The sequence below is a fragment of the Lissotriton helveticus genome, chromosome 11 (genome assembly GCF_964261635.1).
Source record: "Lissotriton helveticus chromosome 11, aLisHel1.1, whole genome shotgun sequence".
NCBI classification, from domain to species: Eukaryota; Metazoa; Chordata; class Amphibia; order Caudata; family Salamandridae; genus Lissotriton; species Lissotriton helveticus.
Window position 1 is genome coordinate 779,482,200 of NC_136072.1, and position 21,108 is coordinate 779,503,307.

The 21,108-nt window shown below is 45.7% G+C and overlaps 1 protein-coding gene across 4 annotated transcripts in view; it reads right to left on the reverse strand.

Moving 5' to 3' along the window:
• The window catches only part of LOC144791170 (uncharacterized), an 82,171-nt gene extending 64,922 nt beyond the window's left edge, over positions 1-17,249 (reverse strand). The window contains exons 1-2 of one of the 4 annotated variants that reach the window (XM_078665820.1): positions 17,112-17,179; positions 13,816-14,245 (exon numbers count right to left, since the gene is read on the reverse strand). In XM_078665820.1, coding sequence (XP_078521946.1) covers positions 13,816-14,245; positions 17,112-17,162 — 481 coding nt within the window. In that variant the 5' untranslated portion in view covers positions 17,163-17,179. Of the gene's footprint in view, positions 1-13,815; positions 14,246-17,111 lie in introns of all 4 variants that reach the window. The other 3 variants (XR_013602317.1, XR_013602319.1, XR_013602318.1) reach the window with 3 other exon arrangements.
• Positions 17,250-21,108: the final 3,859 nt, after the last annotated feature.

Below are 21,108 nucleotides of genomic sequence, written 5' to 3' on the forward strand. Positions count from 1 at the left end.
CCTTGGTTGTAGATTTGATAAGTACTGATGGTTGGGAACAGTGGACGCCGAAAGATTCTTGCCATCCAGTGTATCTACCCAGAATCACACGCGGGATATCTTTGTAGCCTTGGGTACGACAAATCATAACACGCGATCCACTAAAGAACAATTCGTGGCATCGTGGAACAACGGGTGCGAGCAATCCGTAGTCGTGGGAGCCGGATGAGTCTCGATGGAGACGCCGTGCAATTACTTTGCAGCGACCCACGTGCACTGAGTTTGTAGCCGAATTAATCGGGCTGAGGACGGGGATGCCGGAGACGCCGTGCAATTACTTTCCAGCGACCCGCGTGCACTGAGTTTGGAGCCGAATGAATCGGGCTGAGAACGCCGCTCTGATCAGTTGAGCTAAGTTCATGGTTTTAACAATCATGGTTGCTAGTATAACAATGTAGTCAACCTTCAGGGCAGTTTCCTTTTCAGCGGAACATAGGTCATGTATGACTTTCTGCCAGGAGATCGCGCTTTTTGGGTAGAGAGATTATTGTATTACCCTTGTTAAAATGCCTCCCATGTATTCAGTTTTATGCCACTAATGCATCATAGTTCCTCCACTCAGATGGCATTGGAGCACATACCTTACACCATAAGCCTCAGGTGTAATTCAATGTTTTCTACATGAAGTTGTTACACGTTGGTGCGAGGTTATTGATACTGAGATGGGAAACATCCTTTACATCCCGGTGATTACACCGCGATGCCGTTGCAACGCAGCTGTTACAACGCAAGCGACTTGCGCTGGATGGCGCTATATCCTAAGGAATAGTAAGATTTACTATTCCAACACCTTCCATACTGTATGTAGACTGGTGTTGGAATAGTAAATATTACTACTAAAGACTGCAATGTAACATACCGCGATCGTTTTGATCGCGTTGTTACATCACATATTCACTGAGACAAGTGATCCGGTAGATTAGTTATACCTGGCCAGTATTGAAAATACAATTTTGCAGCTCTGGCACCCATTTCTACATATGTGGGCATTGAGGGTGGGTGAAGACCAGATTCAAGAACTATGGGGTTGATTGCCGTATGTTCTATGATGATCTTCAAGTGATGGCTGTACCATATAGGTAAATATGTTAGGATCCTCACTTTATTGCAATAGCCCCCTTTCCTATTTCTGAATATCCAGAATGGTAGATCCAAAGAACAATTGAGGAAGTGTAGAGGTAGTGGTGATAGAATCACCCTCCAAAACTATATGAAAAAACAATGAGATTCTATCAATGTGAAGTGATCGAATTATTTTTATATATATTTTAAACTTTGCAGTGAAGGGAAGTGGGACCGGCTCTTTTCACGGGTGACAGAAAGAGAGCACTATGTGCTTTTAAAATACCCCTCACACACTAAGAATCCCTTAGTGTCATGCTTCATGTGATGTGGTGGGTTCTGCCGCATTCGAGTGTGTGATACTTTGGAGGGTTATTATACCCACGACCTCAGGGGCAGAAAAATATGTAACTATCTGTCTACATGCTTAGTTGACCCACGAGGCATTAGCCTCTAACCAAGACATGGATACTATGCCACAATGTGACTCACGCAAATTGAGGACTATAAGGAATATGTGCTGATCTTTTTTGTGCATTTACAATACTGTATTTTCTTTTTCATTTTTCCTTTACAGGGACCACAACAGGTCAATACATTTTTTCGCTTCACTGAGGGCCCACTCAAGCCCAGAAGCCTAACCAGGTAGCCGATTTTTGCTACTAGGTTTTAGGACTTTAGGCATACTGTATTTAGAAATTGAGTATTTCTAGTAGGGACCATCAGAGGTCCTGATGAGTAAGCAGTAGGGGACTGCTTACGAAACATGTCATGTCGACTAGGTAGTTAACGTATTCTGTTCTACCTCTCAAACCCCCTTTTTACTGTTCCCAGCTAGGGAAGTCATTAAATCAAGTTTTTCCATTAGCCAGGGGATTTTTAATAATTTTTACATTCACGTATTTAGGTCCCTACACTCCTATCACTTATCACTGTCCTACACCACACATAGAAAATGCTTACTCCTGAGGCGGAAAGCCGGGAGGTGAGAGACACGCTGTGTATTAGCTAAACTTCGATTTTATGACTTTTAGCTGTGTATTGTATGTAAATTGTGGCTAACCTGCCGATTTTTTTAATCTGCCCTCGAGGACTTGTGCAATTGTGATATTCTGTCGACTTAAAACTTTAGCTCACAAATATTTTAAAGCACTCGCTGCTTTAGCGCTTGACTTCCACTCACCTCTGACCCCTGTTAGACCCCCCGCAGCCGATCTGAGCGCTGCTAGGGGACAGGAAAAACGAGAAAACAGCCGCTATCGTGAGGGAGGCGGGAGGGGAGCACTGCTGCTGCCTGGCCACGCCCACCGCGAGGCACTCCCATAAAACACCACCTTCCTTAACGCTGGGGAAAATGCTTACTCTCTACTCCTGAGGAGGAAAGCCGGGAGGTGAGAGACACGCTGTGTATTAGCTAAACTTCGATTTTATGACTTTTAGCTGTGTATTGTAAGTAAATTGTGGCTAACCTGCCAATCTTTTTAATCTGCCCTCGAGGACTTGTGCAATTGTGACATTCTGTTGACTTAGGACTTTAGCTCACAAATATTTTAAAGCACTCGCTGCTTTAGCGCGTGACTTCCACTCACCTCTGACCCCTGTTAGACCCCCCCCCCGCAGCCAATCTGAGCCCTGCTAGGGGACAGGAAAAACGAGAAAACAGCCGCCATCGTGAGGGAGGTGGGAGGGGAGCGCTGCTGCTGCCTGGCCACGCCCACCCCGAGGCACTCCTCCAATAAATGTCTGACTCTCACAGGAGGCGCAGCGGACGGGCGCAGCGGGCGCGCCAAAGGCGCGCCAAAGGCAAGCCCGTCTGTGCCCGTCCGTGACCGCCCGGGAGCAGGGGCAGGACACCCTGCTGGTTTCAACCCCCCAAAAAAGCTATAGCGCCTTAGACCTGCGAAAGCTATGTCCCCCTCTAGACTGTCCCTGCCGACATAGTATAAATGTAAATAATCAAGAGAAAAAATGTGCACACTGTGCTTTCTCCGTCAAAAGAAACCTGGGACCAAGACACAAAGGGAAGATACTGAACATGGCCCTACTAAATTGCCGCTCCCTAGGAAAACACAAGATGGAGGTGCACGACTACTTAACTGATGGTCGAACAGATGCCCTCTTTCTCACGGAAACGTGGCTAAACGCCACTTCGGCTCCGGACATTCTGATGGCCCTCCCACCAGGATACGATATCAAAAGATTAGACAGACTTAAAGGAAAGGGGGGAGGAATCGCTATAATTCATAAACAGGACCTGGCCTGCACGTTAGAGGGAAGGGACCTTGACAAAAGCGAAACTGGCCTCTTCTCCATCTCAGTTCACCAGGCATACTGCATTAGGGGTTACCTTATATACCGCCCCCCAGGCCCCGCAGCCACCTTCCCCACCCAACTGCTGGAAACCCTCACGCTCTCTGCTCTAGAACATGATAGACTACTCCTGTTAGGGGATTTAAATTATAATTTTGATGACCCCAAGAACAACGAGGCCCAGGAAATCAAACAGGAGCTAGCTGGCATCCAGATGCTACTCAAATCAGAACTACCTACTCACTGCCAGGGACATCTCCTTGACCCCATCTTTGCCAACTGGGATGCCTTAACCATAGACCCTCCCATTCCAGTTATATGGTCAGACCACCTCCTTATAACTTTCAGGGTGTCGGTGCCAGATGATGGACCACACAAGGAACCCACCTACGCTAACAAACGCAGGAAATGGGATAAATTCTCCACAGAGGCCTTCAACAAAATCATAACTCTAGAAGCTCCCCCTGGAGATAAAGATATAGAATCCGCCTGCTTAAATCTTAACAAGCTGATCGTAAAGGCGCTGGACCATACAGCACCATGGACTTATAAGGCTCTGGTCAGACGGACCAAATCTGCCCCTTGGTTCAACGGTGAACTCCGAGATCAAAAAGCAAAATGCAAAAATCACGAGAGAAAATGGAGGCTACACTACCACGAGGCTGACAGAATGGAGTACAAGAACAGGCTCAAAACATACCACACACTCATTCGAAAAACCAAGAAATCCTACCTCTGTACCAGAATCAAAGACGCTGACAACTCTATGAAGGAAATGTTTCTAGTCTACAGGGAACTCTCCGATCTCACTTCACTAGTCACCCCCACGACTGGATCAGTCAAAACGTGCGACCAAATAGCCGAATTCTTCGCTAACAAAGTGGACAAAATTTACGCTAGTTTCCCAGACAGGGCCAGAGCAGGCGGGGAACAGGTAGACAACCACCTTCACATACAGGAGGATAAATGCCTCTCAGCATTTATAGTTCCGCCCAAAGAAACACTATGCAGTATAGCTAATAGCATCAAATCTGGATCAACCTGTGATCCGGCAACCCCTAAAAGACTCCATGACAGCATCTCCATCCTGGAGCCCCGCATTAGCCACCTTCTGGCCCTCTCCTTTAGTACAGGACAAGTCCCCATCGTATGGAAAAAAGCGACTGTCCTGCCTCTGAGGAAAAAACCCAACATCAGCATTGACAGATTGGACAACCTCAGACCCATCTCCCTTCTTCCGTACTTCGCTAAAATTGCTGAGAAAGCTGTGAATATGCAGCTATCAGCATTTGTTGAAGCTAGTGGACTCCTCCATCCCTCTCAGTCGGGTTTTCGAGTCCATCACTCGACCGAGTCAGCCCTGCTGTCCTCAACAGAAGCCCTACGAGGATATGCTGACAAAGGCCAGATGGCGGCACTAATTCTCCTTGACCTCAGTGCCGCTTTCGACACTGTAGCCCACCACACACTGCTACAGTGTCTGAAAAATGGAGGAGTGAGAGGGAAAGCCTGGGACTGGATGAAATCCTTCCTAACCGACCGAACCTTCCAGGTCGCCCAGGGACAGTTCAAGTCTAAAGAAATAGAACTCAACCAAGGAGTGCCACAGGGCTCCAGTCTCAGCCCCACTCTCTTCAATCTATATGTAGCCCCTGTAGGAGGAATTACAGAGACGTTTGGGGTTGAGATAGTGTCGTATGCGGACGACACGCAATTGACTGTAACCCTAACACAACCTGAGAAGCAAAGCGCCTCTAACTTTGCAGCTTGTATGCAGAAGGTGGCACTCTGGATGGCAGACAACTGCCTTCGCTTAAATGGCAACAGAACGGAGGTACTGATCATAGGCAAAGCCCCATCAGTATGGACATCAGCGTGGTGGCCGGAAGAGCTGGGTGATCTGCCCACACCTAGACAGTTAGTAAAGAACCTAGGGGTCTGGCTAGACACAAACCTCACGCTCGACCACCAGACCAAACAGGTAGCAGGAACCTGCTTCGGGATACTACGAGTCCTCAGGAAAACGCTCGACCTTATGCCTGTATCGGTGCGCCAGACCATAGTCCACAGCCTAATAACATCTAGACTAGACTATGGGAACGTCCTATATCTCAGAGCCAACGAAAAAAGTCTTTACAGACTCCAACGAATACAAAACGCAGCGGCACGTCTGATCCTACAACTACCCAGGAGAGCTTCATCAAAAAAAGCTCTGAAAACCCTCCACTGGCTTCCGATCAGGGAACGGGTGACTTTTAAGACATTATGCATGGGTCATCGCATTCTGCATGACAAAGGCCCCAATTACCTCCACGGTCTTCTGAAATGGTATGAACCCACCCACCAACTGAGATCAAGTGGGACGGGACAAGTGCATGTCCCGAGGGTCCAGACAGCTAAAATGGGCGGAAAATCCTTCAGAGTCCAAACGGCTAAGAAATGGAATCAACTGCCAGTAGAACTGCGTACCGAACCTTCAGAAACTAAATTTAGGAAAGACCTGAAAACAATACTCTTCCCCAAGAACTAAAATCGTAAGAAGCGTCAGCAACGAACATCTTCTATTAGCATTTACAGCGCGGGGACACACTTGCTAGTGTAACCAGGCGCTTTACAAAATACTAATAAATAAATAAATAAATAAATAAATAGCCTATCGTCATTAATATCAGTGCTCCTGCATAGCTCGTAGGTCGTAGCACGCCCCGCCCCGTAGAGGGACGGGAAGACCCCTATGATGAAGCATGACACTAAGGGATTCTTAGTGTGTGAGGGATATTTTAAAAGCACATAGTGCTCTCTTTCTGCCACTCGCGAAGAGAGCCGGTTCCTCTTCCCTTCACTGCAAAGTTGAAAATATACATAAAAATAATTTGATCACTTCACATTGATAGAATCTCATTGTTTTTTCATATCGTTTTGGAGGGTGATTCTATCACCACTACCTCTACACTTCCTCAATTGTTCTTTGGATCTTTAAGGGCAGCGTGCAGCTGCAGCAGTTGTTAACACCAATACCTTCACCATGAGTGCCGTACCTTCACACTCCATGTACTTTTTCACGAAAGGTTCCATTAACAAGAGACTTATTGAAACATGGCCAACGTGGGCCTTGCCTTTACGGATGATGAGATTTCCAATCTTATGTCATCACTAGGCACCTTCGAGGGCCTAAACTCTGCTGTACCATCCACCAGTAACAGTGACTGGGATGAACTAGAGGAACTAAGAAGGACACAAATAAAAACTGCGCTCCATGGATTACTCATGTCTGAATATCTAAGAGTGAACACAGCCCCACCGGGTCTGGTGGTACGGAATGAACCATACATTTTCCTTGATGACAAAACTTTCAAAACCGATTGGTCCCAGATCTCATGGCGATGCACATGAGGCTGGATTGTTCTTATAATAAAAACTGCCAGCAGACTAGCCACTGAACTCAAGGTTGAGATTCAAGCTATCGAGGTACGACTAAAGAGTTATGAGTCTCCGGCAATTCTGAAGAAAATCCTTGAGGAGCTCAATAAAACACTCAACGAATTTGGGACGTCGCTGAAACTAAGTAAATATGAAAAATTTAAAAAGGACACCGCGAGGTAGACACAAGAGAAAATCTATCCTTACATCAAGGATGACTACAGATCCTCCAGGAACAACATCACTGACGATGAGTCATCTGACTCTGGCTCCAATAGCTAAAACTCGAGCAGAGGAAGGAGCCCTAGGTACCAGGGAATACGCCCTAACTATCAGCGACCCAACCACCATGGGGCGAGAGGATGGAACAACTACCTACCACCAATGATGTATCCACCTCAACAGTATGGACCCCCTCCTTTCCAGCACCCACAAGGACCCTACCCCTCTTGGGCATACCAACAACAAGACTATGGCTACTATGATCAGAATCCTTTTTTAGGGGTGCGCCAAGGCAGGAACAAGGGACGCAATCGGAGGGGCACAACCGTCCACTGGACTACTGGAGAAGAGGAGCCACTAAGAATGGCAACTAGAAGCATGACAGGTGCATCAAAGAACCGGAAGGGAGCCTCATAGTGAACCTAACCGATTTTAACCTATCAGAGGCACAGAAAAAAGTACTAGAAAAGGGTCTAGGCTATGTTCCTACAGCCAATATGGACAAATTCCTTCTGTGTAATGAAGTGCAGGAGTTTATGAGACGCTTGAAGATCCAAGTCTTCTTCAAAGACAAAGAAACAGGTACCACTGAAGGCGACACTGGACTAAGACCTAAGTCCACTTTCACACCAATGGACAACACCTTACCTATCGAACTTCTAACCTTCGAAAAAGCGGTTATGAAGGACCTGACCGATTTGAATCCAATGGACAGGAGGGTGTTTCAGAACATCTCCAGCGATGAACGAAAAGCAGTACAAGAATTGAGTGGGAACGCTGGTCTTGTTATAAAACCAGCGGACAAGGGTGGCGCGACGGTCATACAAAGTAAACAACAATATGAGAATGAATGCGTGAGACTCCTACAGGACCGATGGAACTACGAGGTGCTCCGCTTTGACCCAACGGAAGGAGTACAAGTGAAAATTGGCACAATGGTGGAGGAAGCACTGGCCCATAACTGGATCACCAAAAAAGAAGGTGAATTGCTTTGCCAAAAGAATCCAAGAACCCCATATCTATACACTTTACCAAAGATACATAAACGGTTGGAAAACCCACCTGGCCGTCCAATTGTTTCTGGAATTGGATCGGTTTTGGAACCTGTTTCCAAATTCGCTGACGCCTTCCTACGACCCATGGTCCAACGGACGTCCACTTATCTGAGAGATACCAAGGACGTACTGAGCCTTTTAGAGGAATTAACATTTGACCCCAACACCCAACTATTGATAAGCTGTGACGTGGAGAGTCTATACACCAGCCTCCCACACAACGAGACCCTCAGCATTATTGAGGACGTCCTATTTGAGGACGATTGGGATTACCAAACACCGAGGAATGTGATCATGGAATGCTGCTCACTAGCGTTGAAAGAGAATTTCTTCGAATATGACGGCACCCTCTACTTACAGAAGCACGGGACCAGCATGGAGAGCACATTTGCTCCCAGTATAGCTGGTCTCTACGTGCACAATCTGGAAACCACCAGGATACTCCACCCCAGCAACCCCTTCAGACAGAACATAAGAACTTGGAAGAGGTATATCGACGATATCCTCATAATCTGGGATGGTGATGAACGAACATCACAACAATTCCTGACGTGGCTGAACCTACAGGACGATTTCTTAAAGTTCACGAGCACGTGCTCTAACAGCAGCCTTGTCTTTCTGGACCTCAATATATTTCCCAAAGATGGCCGACTAATGACCACCACACACTTCAAATGTACATCCAAGAATTGTTTACTCATGTACCAGAGCTTCCATCCCAAACATTTACGGGACAACCTGTCTTACGGGCAATTTCTCTGCGTAAGGCGTAACTGTACTGAAATTGAGAACTTCAAAGTTCAATCCAAAGATCTGCGGAAGAAATTGGAAGCCCGCCAGTACCCAGATAGAGTAATCAATCAAGCGTTCAAAAGGGCCCAAAATAACTGCAGGGAGAGCCTCCTGGAGTAAAGAATACCCAGAGAGGAAGAGAAAAGACCAATATGTATAACTACATATAATACGAGTTTTAAACAAGTCACCAAGATCATAAATAAACATTGGAAAATTCTCAATAGTGGTGGCCTGCAGTTCCAAAAACCCATGTTTTCCCACAGAAGGGGGAGGAACATACAAGATATTCTGGTGCACACCCGACCGAGAAACCCGAATGACAACCCCAAGAGGAACACTGATTTCGTCCAAGGCCACCATCCATGTGGCAAATGTATGGTCTGTTGTCTGACAAAAAAGAGCAAACAACTGATTTTCCGCAATGGTACAAGCTGGGAACAAAGATGTTTCACGACTTGCAACAGCAACAACGTTGTATATCTTATCACATGCCCTTGCCTTCTAGAGTATGTAGGCATGACCAGCAGGGCAATAAAAACCAGGATAGCAGAACACAAGAGTACCATTAAATGTCACAGAGCCAGTACCAAATTAACAACCCACTTCTTGGACAAAGACCATAAACTGGAAGACATCTCCTGGACCATAATTGAACAGGTGGCAAGGGAAGAACACTTGTTGGAAAAACAACAAAGATGGGTGTTTCGCCTGGATACTAACAACACTGGCTTGAACGACGAGATTCTGTGGGGCCAGCTCTGAGAAAACTTTCCAAACTGTTGCTAACCATTTAAGAGAGTAAGACTGGTGGGCGGGTATGAACCGAATCCGGACACAAGAAATGCCCCTATATGGCCTTGTTACAGCACCCATATGACTATCACAGTGCATCTGCTGGTAGACGTAGAACCAACTTGCCGCAACGTGGATGGGTATATATGACTAATTACCATGTGTCTCAGCGATATCAGTCTGAATAGATATGACTTTGTGTCTGTACATGTCATCATCCAACTGCAATCACTAGACATGAATGCCAACCCACTGGAACATCATACAACATCCATAACATCCGTTGCACGGAGGGACAGACATTTGTGGTAGTTCCACAAAAGGACTATCCCCCTTTTAGCAATCCACTTTTTTACAAGATTTTTACTTACTAATATAGTATATACCAAGCATTATTGTACCATTTTTTCTTATCTAACATTTTTTCTTATCTAATTTCTCCTTTTGCACATTAGCATGTATAGTGATAGAAGAAAGACTGTAACTCCGGATTCTCTTCTGAGACCCTGCCAGATCGGGCGGCCATTTTTTTTAGCGCACTAGTCTATGAGGACTGAGCTCCTCTGCTAGATCGCGCTCTGCTTTACCTATAGGGGCACAACACTGATATGGCCAATCTAATTCTATTTTTCGAGCGAATTCTTGTACTAAATTGACTTATGGTATACATATCTCCCACACGAAAAGAAAGCATAAGGATGGGAGAAAGACTTCACAGTCGGGTGACCCGCCCCGACCGTGCCACGACGAACGGCCATTTTTGTCAGCATTCTAGCTCTCCGACTAAACCTGGGATGACACAGCATTTGCCGAGGGAAGTATTTCTGGCATAAATACTGAGCCCGGGCGGCCATCCTTTGATGCCATGGAGCTGCCGAGGGGTAGGATTAATGCCAGAATATCTGTAGCGGTTACATAAGTAAGACCCTGTCCATGGGTCACTAAAAACCTGGTCAGACGCAAATTAATGGGCCACGCTTCTCAGTGATCACCTCGTGAGACCCGACCTTGTTTTGTATTTTTACAGTAGACCGCAAGATAGCGATCCCCAGGATGCAGTCTCATGGGGCACACAGCATATAAAAGAACTGTATGTAAACACTGTATGTCATGTGCATGCATTTACGACAAGGTGTAGTTTACGCCTTCTCAGATAACGGATTGTCTTTTCTCATTGAACATTGAGTCTCTGTGGTTTTATCATGGAACCTTTCCAAGCAGCTACTCCATTTTTATCAATTCACATTTTATGGGAACGCTGCTGAATGTGTGCGTGTGATGTGGTGGGTTCTGCCACATTCGAGTGTGTGATACTTTGGAGGGTTATTATACCCACGACCTGAGGGGCAGAAAAATATATCACTATCTGTCTACATGCTTAGTTGACCTACGAGGCATTAGCCTCTAACCAAGACATGGCTACTTTGCCACAATGTGACTCACGCAAATTGCGGACTATAAGGAATATGTGCTGATCTTTTTTGTGCATTTACAATACTGTATTTTCTTTTTCATTTTTCCTTTACAGGTCAATACATTTTTTCACTTCACTGAGGGCCCACTCAAGTCCAGAAGCCTAACCAAGTAGCCGATTTTTGCTACTAGGTTTTAGGACTTTAGGCATACTGTATTTAGAAATTGAGTATTACAAGTAGGGACCATCAGAGGTCCTGATGAGTAAGCAGTAGGGGACTGCTTACGAAACATGTCATGTCGACTAGGTAGTTAACGTATTCTGTTCTACCTCTCAAACCCCCTTTTTACTGTTCCCAGCTAGGGAATTCATTAAATCAATTTTTTCCATTAGCCAGGGGATTTTTAACAATTTTTACATTCACGTATTTAGGTCCCTACACTCATATCACTTATCACTGTCCTACACCACACATAGCCTATCGTCATTAATATCAGTGCTCCCGCGTAGCTCGTAGGTCGTAGCACGCCCCGCCCCGTAGAGGGACGGGAAGACCCCTATGATGAAGCATGACACTAAGGGATTCTTAGTGTGTGAGGGGTATTTTAAAAGCACATAGTGCTCTCTTTCTGCCACTCGCGAAGAGAGCCGGTCCCACTTCCCTTCACTGCAAAGTTGAAAATATACATAAAAATAATTCGATCACTTCACATTGATATAATCTCATTGTTTTATCCAGTATGGTATCCATCAAGTCACAGCAAGCTGACAAAAGATTCGGATGCCAGCTTGTCAGACCTTTGTTTGAGTAATAGTGCAGGTGCTGGAATCCACTGCCAGTTTTATGGTTTTGGTGGTAGAAGTACTTAATGGTCGATTCATGCAACGGTGTATGTTTTGAGGCTTGAAGTAGCTTTCATTTTATTTGGTTGACAATCCCAGCACATTCAGAGGCTTAAATTCCCTTTGTTTGGTCACCAAGGCAACTTTGTGGACTAAGAATACAATGTCTCCAGCCTTTTTTGCAGGACGACTCTCATATTGTATCTTACAACCAGTAGGATGGTTCTCATCTAATATGGGTAGTGCATCATCACTCAACCCTGTTTCTGTCAAGAATGGATCAGGTTGAACTCCCATATGTGACCCCTGATGTGGAGAAACGGTTTCTTCATCACTTTGAAATTTAGAAGAATCCACCAGAGTTGGGATGGAGATATGAGAGAATGGTGAAAGGATAAAATATGTGTTTCGAGGAGTTTAAGGTAAAGAGTGATCTAGAACAGATTCAAGCATGCTTAGAATTGACTTTGCAGGATGAGGGTGAAAAGGGCTTAGAGGCTGGGGAGAGTGAGGTGTTGAACATACATTTTCATTAATAGGGAAGGGGAGACAGGATCTATGAAGTTTAATGCCTGATCTGTAGTATACAGTGAATTTGGCAGAGGTGAATAGGTGGTATGGATGCAATGTAGATAGGTGAGCATACCTCTCATTGGGTAAAAGTGAAGATAGAACAAGGTTTAGGGACTGATTTAAGATATGGCAAGCAGGTCGTTGTCCATATCTGGAGATGCTCACCTGCCCTGATGTAATCTATCTTCACAGGATCCACCGCCATAGTGTCTCCAGTGAAGGTAAATAACGTTTCCTTCATGTCTGTCATGTTTCACGGAACACGTCTTTGTTTTTCGGAAATAAGCACCCACAGCACTTTGTTTCTGAAAAGCAAAACACTAATGGTCCCACGTCCTCAGATCTGACTCCCATAGTCTGGGGCAATTCGTTTTTTCTGTTTGTGACAAGGCAGAAAAAAGCACATCAGACTGCATAAAACTCTAAATCAAGCTTCTCCAACATGTGGCTCATGAGCTACTGGTAACTCTCCAACTTCCAGTAATTAGCTTTCCTATATGCTGCCCAGCTTACTAAATTAGAAGCATTTGCTTTCTTGAATTTAGTACGCATACTGAATGCACATTTTCAGAACGCTTGGAGAAATGTATGCAAATGACCTAAATATATTTGAAGCTGGTAGTGGGGGAGACTCATTACCAACGTGTTTAGCCTGGAGGCAGGGGCATTGCACCTAGTTAGAGATGTTATGGCATTGCCCTTGTAGGGAACATTCCAAACTGAAGCTTTTTATACATTACTCCAGCAACCCTACCTGATGCATTTAGGTATTCACTATAGGTAATCTTGCATAGGTTGGCCGACAATGTAAACATAATGGACTTGGTCACTATCACAGCACTGATAATTTCAGACAGTAGTTTGGGAAGACAAATGAACATAGTTGCTTTTTTCCAGAAGAGGTTGGAGACCCCTGCTCTAAACTGAGCAGGTGATCTGAGACCCTTACTCAGACGCCCCCTGAGTTAGTGAAGGCAGCACCATCAGAAAACTGGTGATCTGCCTGATTCAAAAGAGAATCTGCAGACCAAGAGTTTGCACTTTATATTTGCCAATTTCCAAATATTAAGGTATGGTTCGAGAGAGGAAAATGGAGGAGTGTGTTTGCAATCCAAGGTGAGAATATGGAATGAAGAAAGGTGAGAAGGCAGAAATAGGGAGTGTGTGGATATTGAGTGGAAGTGGATGGGAATGAAGGATCAGGAAGGGAAGCCAATGGAACGAAAGCGTGGAAGGAATGTGAATGGTAAAGAAGGGAATGCTCCGGCGACTCCATGAGCAAAGCCTCACCTTCCGGATCCAGAACATCTGGAAGAGGAGATACATCATCCTTATGATGTCTTCTACCTGGCGACTTCGGCCTTGAATCCGAATCCTTCCCAGAATGGTGTTGAGATCCATGCTTCCTCTTCTTATGCTTATTTTTTGTCGACCTGGAAGCATGCCCCGATGACGACCTCGAAGTCGACCTCGAACGGGACCTCGACCGCCTCGATCGTGACTTCGAGCTCTTCCTGTCCTTTTTACCCTTCATCTTGGCAACCAAGAGCTTCACTTCTCTTTCACAAAGGGCCTTGGGGTTCATCTTCTTGCAGCATGGACACCCTTGGACATCATGGTCTGAGGACAGGCACCATACGCAATCTTCATGCGAGTCCGTGATTGACATAATTTTCCCGCATTCTCCGCACGGCTTGAATCCGGTCTTCTTCGAGGACATCTCGACAGGAGACAAAGAAACAAGAAAACACTGAAAGCAACAAACAGTAACAGAGTTACTCAATAGCTACAGAGGATCCCTCGAAAACCGTTAGGGTCGATGACGCGGAAAAAAGGGAACTGATGTCATCACGCCGACGGGGTCCTAATAAGGAGTCAGTGACGTCAGCAGAGACGCGCGCGCAAAGCCGTGCGTTCTGTGACGTCGTCCACGTCGGCGTGAAGAGCTACAAAAGAATTTTCTAATGTTGCTGACGCAGGGGGATATTCACAAGGTGAGGAATCCACTGGCAGATGTATCCATCAGAACAAGACTAACGTGATGCAAAATGATGGGGAGGAGAGGGGACCCAGCCAGCATTGGAATGATAGTAGCAACACAACTATTAATCATCACACAGTTGGGGAGGGAAGAGAAGGGAGAGAGATAAGAGAAGGGAAGATAAGGGAAGCAGAGGGGAAGCAAGAGAGGTGAAGAGATTGTTAAGGATGGAAACAGAAAAGAAGAAGGCAAAAGAAAAGAGGGTGGAAGGGTATGGAGCTGAAGGAAAGGGAAGCAGAAGGGAAAGGAAGGAAATAGGAAGGGAAGGGACTGTTAAGGTAGGAAACAGAATGGAAGAACAGAAGAGAGGGAAAGCAAAATGATAGTGAAGGGTAGAAAAGAGGAGGTTAACTGAAGAAAGGGAATAGAAGGGGAAGGGACTTGAGAGGAAGGGAATGCAGGGGAAGGAAAGGAAAAAGTGGGAAAGGGAAAAGAGTGGGAGGGAAGGGAGGGGAGGGACGGCGAAAGATAGGGAAGGATGCAAGAGAAGGGGGGAGCGAAAATTTGGAGATGCAAATGGAATGATACGGAAGCCACGAGGAGGGAGTATAGGAGAGGGAATAGGAGGGTGTACAAGTGAATGGGAGGGAACAGAAGGGGAAAGAGGTGGAGCAGAGATAGGAAAGGACAAAGGGGACGAAAGGAAAAGGAAGGGAAGTAGAGTAGGGAAGGGAAGGGAACAGAAGGAAAGGGGAGAAACGAAGGAGGGGAGAGGGAAATTAAAATAAGGAGGAAGGTGTGATGAGGGAGGAGGAGGTTGTATGTTTATACAACGCATTCCGTTGCAACGCATGCCTTTACCACTCATGCGTTACAACGGAATGATTTTTTAACGCATAACCTTTTCCTCTAATTCTTGTGTGGTGATGTCGTACGTCGTTAAGAGGAAACGGAAAGTTTTTTCCGTTTCCTCTTAAATGACGACGATTGCCGGCATAATATGACGTGATTTCAGGTGAGGTTTTTATTTGGGGGGGAGACCCCCCGAAGCCCCCCTTGTTTATTTTGAACCTTTACCACATATGCCTTTACTACATACCTCGTAGTAAAGGTATGCGTGGTAAAGGCTTTCGTGTTAACCACGCATGCGTTGTAATGCATGCGTGGTTAATGTATTCGTGGAAACGGCCGCGTTGTAGTGGCCGTTTCCCGGAGGAGGATAAGAAAGGGGATATACAATGGTGAGGGAAGATGAAAAGAAAGGGGAGATACAGAAGGGTAGGGAGGTAAAGTGGAGTGAAGGAAAGTGTAGGAAAGGCATTGGAAGTAAAGGTGAAGAGAGGAAAGGAAAGGGGAGGGGAGTGGAGGGGAAAGAAGAGGACTCAGAGATGGAGGGGAAGTGGGAGGAAACAGTTGAGGATTGTATGGGAGGAGCAGAGGTAAGGAAGGGAGGGGAGAGGAAGGGAGGAGAGATAGAAAAGGAAGGAACGAAAGGGTAAGTGATGGGGAGAAGAAATGAGCGGGGAGGGAGGCAAAGGAAAGGGCTAGTGAAGGGGAGAGAAGAGGAGAGATTAAATGAAGGAAGGTAGACGAATAAGAGGGGATGGGAAAAGAGTGGGAGGGAAAGGAAGAGACTATGAAGGGGAAGTGAGAGAGAGACGGGGAAGCGAGAGATAGGGAAATGCAAGGGATGGGATAAGGGGTTCGAAAATTAGGGGAGGTAAAGGGAATGATACAGAAGGGAAGGAGAGATAGAGAGGGTAAGGAACTGTAAGAAGGTGAGGGGAAGAAAGGGGATCGAGAGAGGAAAGGAATGGAGTATAATAGAAGAATGGGGATGGGAGAAGTAAGTGGATGTAAAGGAAGATTAAATGGGGAAAGGGAGGAAAGGGGAGGAAAGAATAAGAAAGGAGGTTGAAGGGTTATGTAGTGGGAGCTGAGGGGCAGGGAAAAAAGGGATAGTTTATCGAACGGCTGCAGGAAATGGGACGAGAGTAAAACCAAAAGAAAGGAAGGAAGTAGTAGGAAAGTTACTGGAGAATTAGGGAGGAACATTTGTTGAGGGAGTGAGAGAAAGGGGAGAACAGGGCATAGGGTAGAGAAGCCGGCAGGACGCAGGACAAGGGTTAGGAGAGAAAGGAATGCATTGCTTTAGAAACGTGAACTATACATTTGGGAAAGGTGTTGAGCTATCTATAATCCGTTCTTTAGTACTGTGTTCCCTTGTAGGCTTCTGTTGTCCCCTCGCGCGTCCCCTGCCCCCGCGCTCACCCTGTGACATCAGCTGGCGTTCTACAATGCCAGCTGATAACCAGTTTGACAGTTGACTATCTTGAACCCTGGCCGGCAGCTGTAACAGTCGCTCCTGCCGGTGTGTTGTACCTGATGACTTAAATTGAATGAAGTTGTAAACCTACCTGTGCCCGGTCATCTTAACAGAAGGGAAGCAGAGGGTTGAGAAGCTATGGATTCCAAGAGTTTGTGTGAAAGAATGGGGTGAAGAAATTAAGGATTCAAGGTAAATTGGAAAGTCGTCAGTTCCTGTTCAGTGTTCTGTTCAGTTTGGTGTTCAGTTCAGTTTTCGTTTATGTTTGTTTTCACTCACCTTGGCCCTTACACCATCCCTATCCCTTTCCTTGTTTAGGGGCCTGCTCATTCCCTATAATTTCGGCCCGTAACTGTCGCGCCTCCAGCCGCCAGCAGTGGTCCTCTCCGTCCGGTGTCCTCGAGTGCAATGCTGCCGCTCCCTGGTTACCAGCCTTTCAAACCGACGACACGTCACAATGGATCCTTTTCATCACGTCATCATACAGCACCACTTTGCGGGTGATACCATGTGTTTACGGTTAACAGGGACACGCGTGTTTTCATGTTTCTTGAGAAAATGCAACCATTTTGTCACAAAAAATGATCCTTCGATGAACCCGAAAGACGTATTTTTCCTACACGACTTAGTACCCCAATAGTGGGCTCTCATGTTCCCTTTGCTGCAGTAACCCCCCCCCCCCCCACTCTCTTCTCGTACCGTGGGCTTCGTGACATCACACTGAAGAGCATGTGATAGCATAAGTGTGTTCCATTTGCAGGGTAATGCTTCTGGTGCACGGGAAAGACAGGTACCTTTCAATTGAATTTTAGAATGTGGCCCTTCCTTAGTCTTCCTGTAAAATAAATGATATTTTCACCTTAAATCTCCTTGTCACAGTCTACCTACACAGGGCTCCATTGATGTACATATGAAACGATTTTACCGAGCCGCATTCACATCCTGTGTCTGCCTTGCTCCTTCCCTAGAATATTGTTCAGTAACCTTCCTCCTTCCTTTCATGAACTACAAATACCAATAAAAGATAACTATAAAAGTTCAGTATCGGTGAATATTTATTTCAGTGAACAGAAGAGGCGATCCACCCTTTGCTGCGAGCTGTATAAAAGTGCATTATTATTGTTATACAGACTAACATGAGAGGAGCCCTTCATTGAGTGTTCCGAGCTCGAAAGCTCGGTTACAAGAGTCGCCATCACCAGGATTCAAGGGTTCTCAGTGGGGTTGTCCACAGTAGCAAAGGTGGGCGCTTGGGCCTAGGAGCAGCGAGCAGGTGTTTGAGGGTAGTTGGCTCGAGTGCGCCGCTCGCAGTGCACTGGGGCTTCGTGTTGGCAGGGAATGCCAGTTTTTAGAGCCCAGGGACAGCGGGTTTCACTTCAGCAGCCAGGTCTCACCTCAGCAGGTCTCCTATAATGTGTTTTGTCGTCGACAGAGGGAGACTTTGAGAATGAGTTTTGGCGCCAGGACAGCTCCAGTCAGAGTAGAGGGACCAATTCTGCGAAGGGTCAAATGGGGACAGAAAATAGTCCCCGGCGTTTAAACAAGTGGCATCCATTACTGAATCAGATAGTGAAACACGTGGCCCATATTTGCAAATTGTGACAGTTTTCAACTGGTGAGTAAACACGGTAGAGGCGTTTGCGAGGTATAGGGAATTGCATGAATTCGTGCTTACTGCATGCAATGTTTGTGGGAACAGCAGGGAAATAGTATATTTTTATTGTTAAGCATTTTTCAACCAACACCACAAACAGGATTGCTCTGTGAGGCTTTGTTAAAAAGATACTTCTAATGCTCAAATGAATGGTCTTCTTATCGACCACGGGAAGATGAAAGGCTGAGTCACCCGACCAGGATTCACGCCTGTAACTTTCATCCTACATATGGTGAGAGATCATTCAGCAGAGAGGAATGAATGATTACACCAAGGGACTGAGTGAGCTGTTGGAAAAAAAGCGCATAACACTTCATAACAACAGAATCAGCCACTTGAAAAGTGCAGCTCTGAGACTTGAATCTTTCAAGGTGTTTTCTTTGAGTGCAGGAGCGGAGGCAGGAGGAATGAAAAATCAAAGAGATGGGTCTGAAGTATTTTCTCTGTTTTGACAGTCAGCGTGTTCAAAAGCATGGAGAGAAGGTGGGGGCTGAACTGAAAAAAAATGCAACATGTAAGAGGGTTAGGGATTTGGAGGAAAAAAGCACACACAGACTGGGCCTAAGGGCGTGGAGCTTTGCTTCATCACTGTGGTCTCTGGAGGGCCTCCAAGAATGAATCTGTGGGTGAAGAATGCAGAAAGCCCTGAAAGAGATGACCCGTAGCAGGGTGACCACGTCACCAAAAATCACCATAGGTATGTTTCCAGTCATGGGGTTTTAACTAACATAGGCATCAGGGGTGTCCCTCTAGTGAGCTCAAAGGAAGCAAATGAAGACTACAACACCCAGAATAAGAAGCAGTGTCCGCAAGGACATGGAGTGAGGTGGTCACTCTACCTACAGTGTATTTCAGGAGGGACTCCCTGAAGCCATCCGGTGTAGTTGTACTGATAGAGCAAGATTTCGCATCGCGACTTGCTCAATTCAAGAACCTCGAAAATCTATTATAATCTCGTAACTTAATTGTTCGTTTTACTAATTTTATGTATTTTGGATGTGCGTGGGTATCATAGAGATGCTTGCCTATGTGTTTTACTAATACGATTAATCCGTGTTTCTAAAATGGCCGCTGCTTGACTTTCCTCTTCTGCGCATGCGTCAGTCACACTCACGTGACTTCGTGTAGAAATAGTTTTGGAGGGAAAGGGTGCGCATGCGTAATAAGCAATAAGATGGCTAAGCGCTGATAACGTGGTGAAGCTTTGTGCTGCTGCTCTTGTGAAATTGTTTGTTGCACTTACCAATAATGCATAGTATATTTTTATAATGATAAACCTGAAATGTGAAATCATGACATGTAATACATTCATTTATTTTTATGTACTAATTTGTTTTCGCTTACTTTTCATGTATCTTCGGCACTGAGGGGTGAATGGGGATGGGGAGTCCATCTTGGAGGGCAGATCGGCGCATGAGCAGATGCAGTGAAACGGCATTGAAACCAAGCCAAAGAAGGTTGTTGGCAGAGCCTGCCTGGGAACATGCACCTTCCACCAGCCAGAAGCATCTAGATTATGCTATATTGTAATACATTGTATACATTTTCATTGTATTCCGTGCGACTTCTCGTGGCAACCCCAATCTTGCTAGGCGGCACCTTAGGATGCAAATTAGGCCTTAGAATAGTCTGTTCTGATTGGTGTGTTAACCAAAGCCTTAGGACCAATCCAAATTGGGGATTCTGACACTTTGCAACATTTGGGGGGGTGGTACCCTGTCCCAAAACAGTATAACTAGCCTAGGTTTAGCTAGAGAAATTGTCCGACTTGTCTGAATAGCTGACCTGTCACTGACCCAACGCACTCAATAGGTGACTTGATACAGAGGTGCTGCGGAGCTCTCTGTCCGAAATTTGACCATAGACTCTGAAGGTTTTACTGAACCTTAAGTGCTGGCGGAGCACTTTTTCTGGGAATTCGCTGACCCAATCGGGGTCCTGATCGATAGCTGCAGAGAGGGTGGAGCGCAGGCGTTGCTTCCAAACTGTGGGTGCTGGTCGTATCCTGGTGGTCCTGTCCTGATCCGAATCTGGGTTTCCTGTCCTGTCCTGGGGTGTCCATTCTGCTCCTGCTGTCCCACTGAGGGTTATCCTTCCTTGAGGGTTTTCCTGTCCTTAAACTGACCCGTGGCCAGGGTTGGTTTTCACACCAGTCTAGGTAAATATCGCTCTGAGTTCTTAAACTGCACCTTTCTATTTTTCTGTCTTTGCTTTAATAAAGACATACCTTGCACGTGAATAATTTTCCATGCTTTCTCCTGCAACCATTGCATTTCATAAAGTCATTGCATTTGATTTTCATAGCGTGTTCCTATGTTACCCTACCTTTTAGAAATCATTTCTGTATTGCAGTTTGCAACTTCTTGTTATGATCTTGGTTTTTCTCTCGTAAACTGACTAAAGTAACTCAGATTTATAGCGTGTTCACTTTGCCCTTATCTTAGTTTTCCTCTCACTTAGCGGGTTCCCTGTCGCACTAGTATTCTATTGATAAAGCTGTATGACTGCCCTTTATTTGAATTTAAGATAAAGCTTGCAAAATTTCCAGTTGTCCGTGGTCATTTCATAAAAGTAAAGTCATATGTATATTTTGCTGCCTTTTCCTTTTACAGCTAGCTCCCT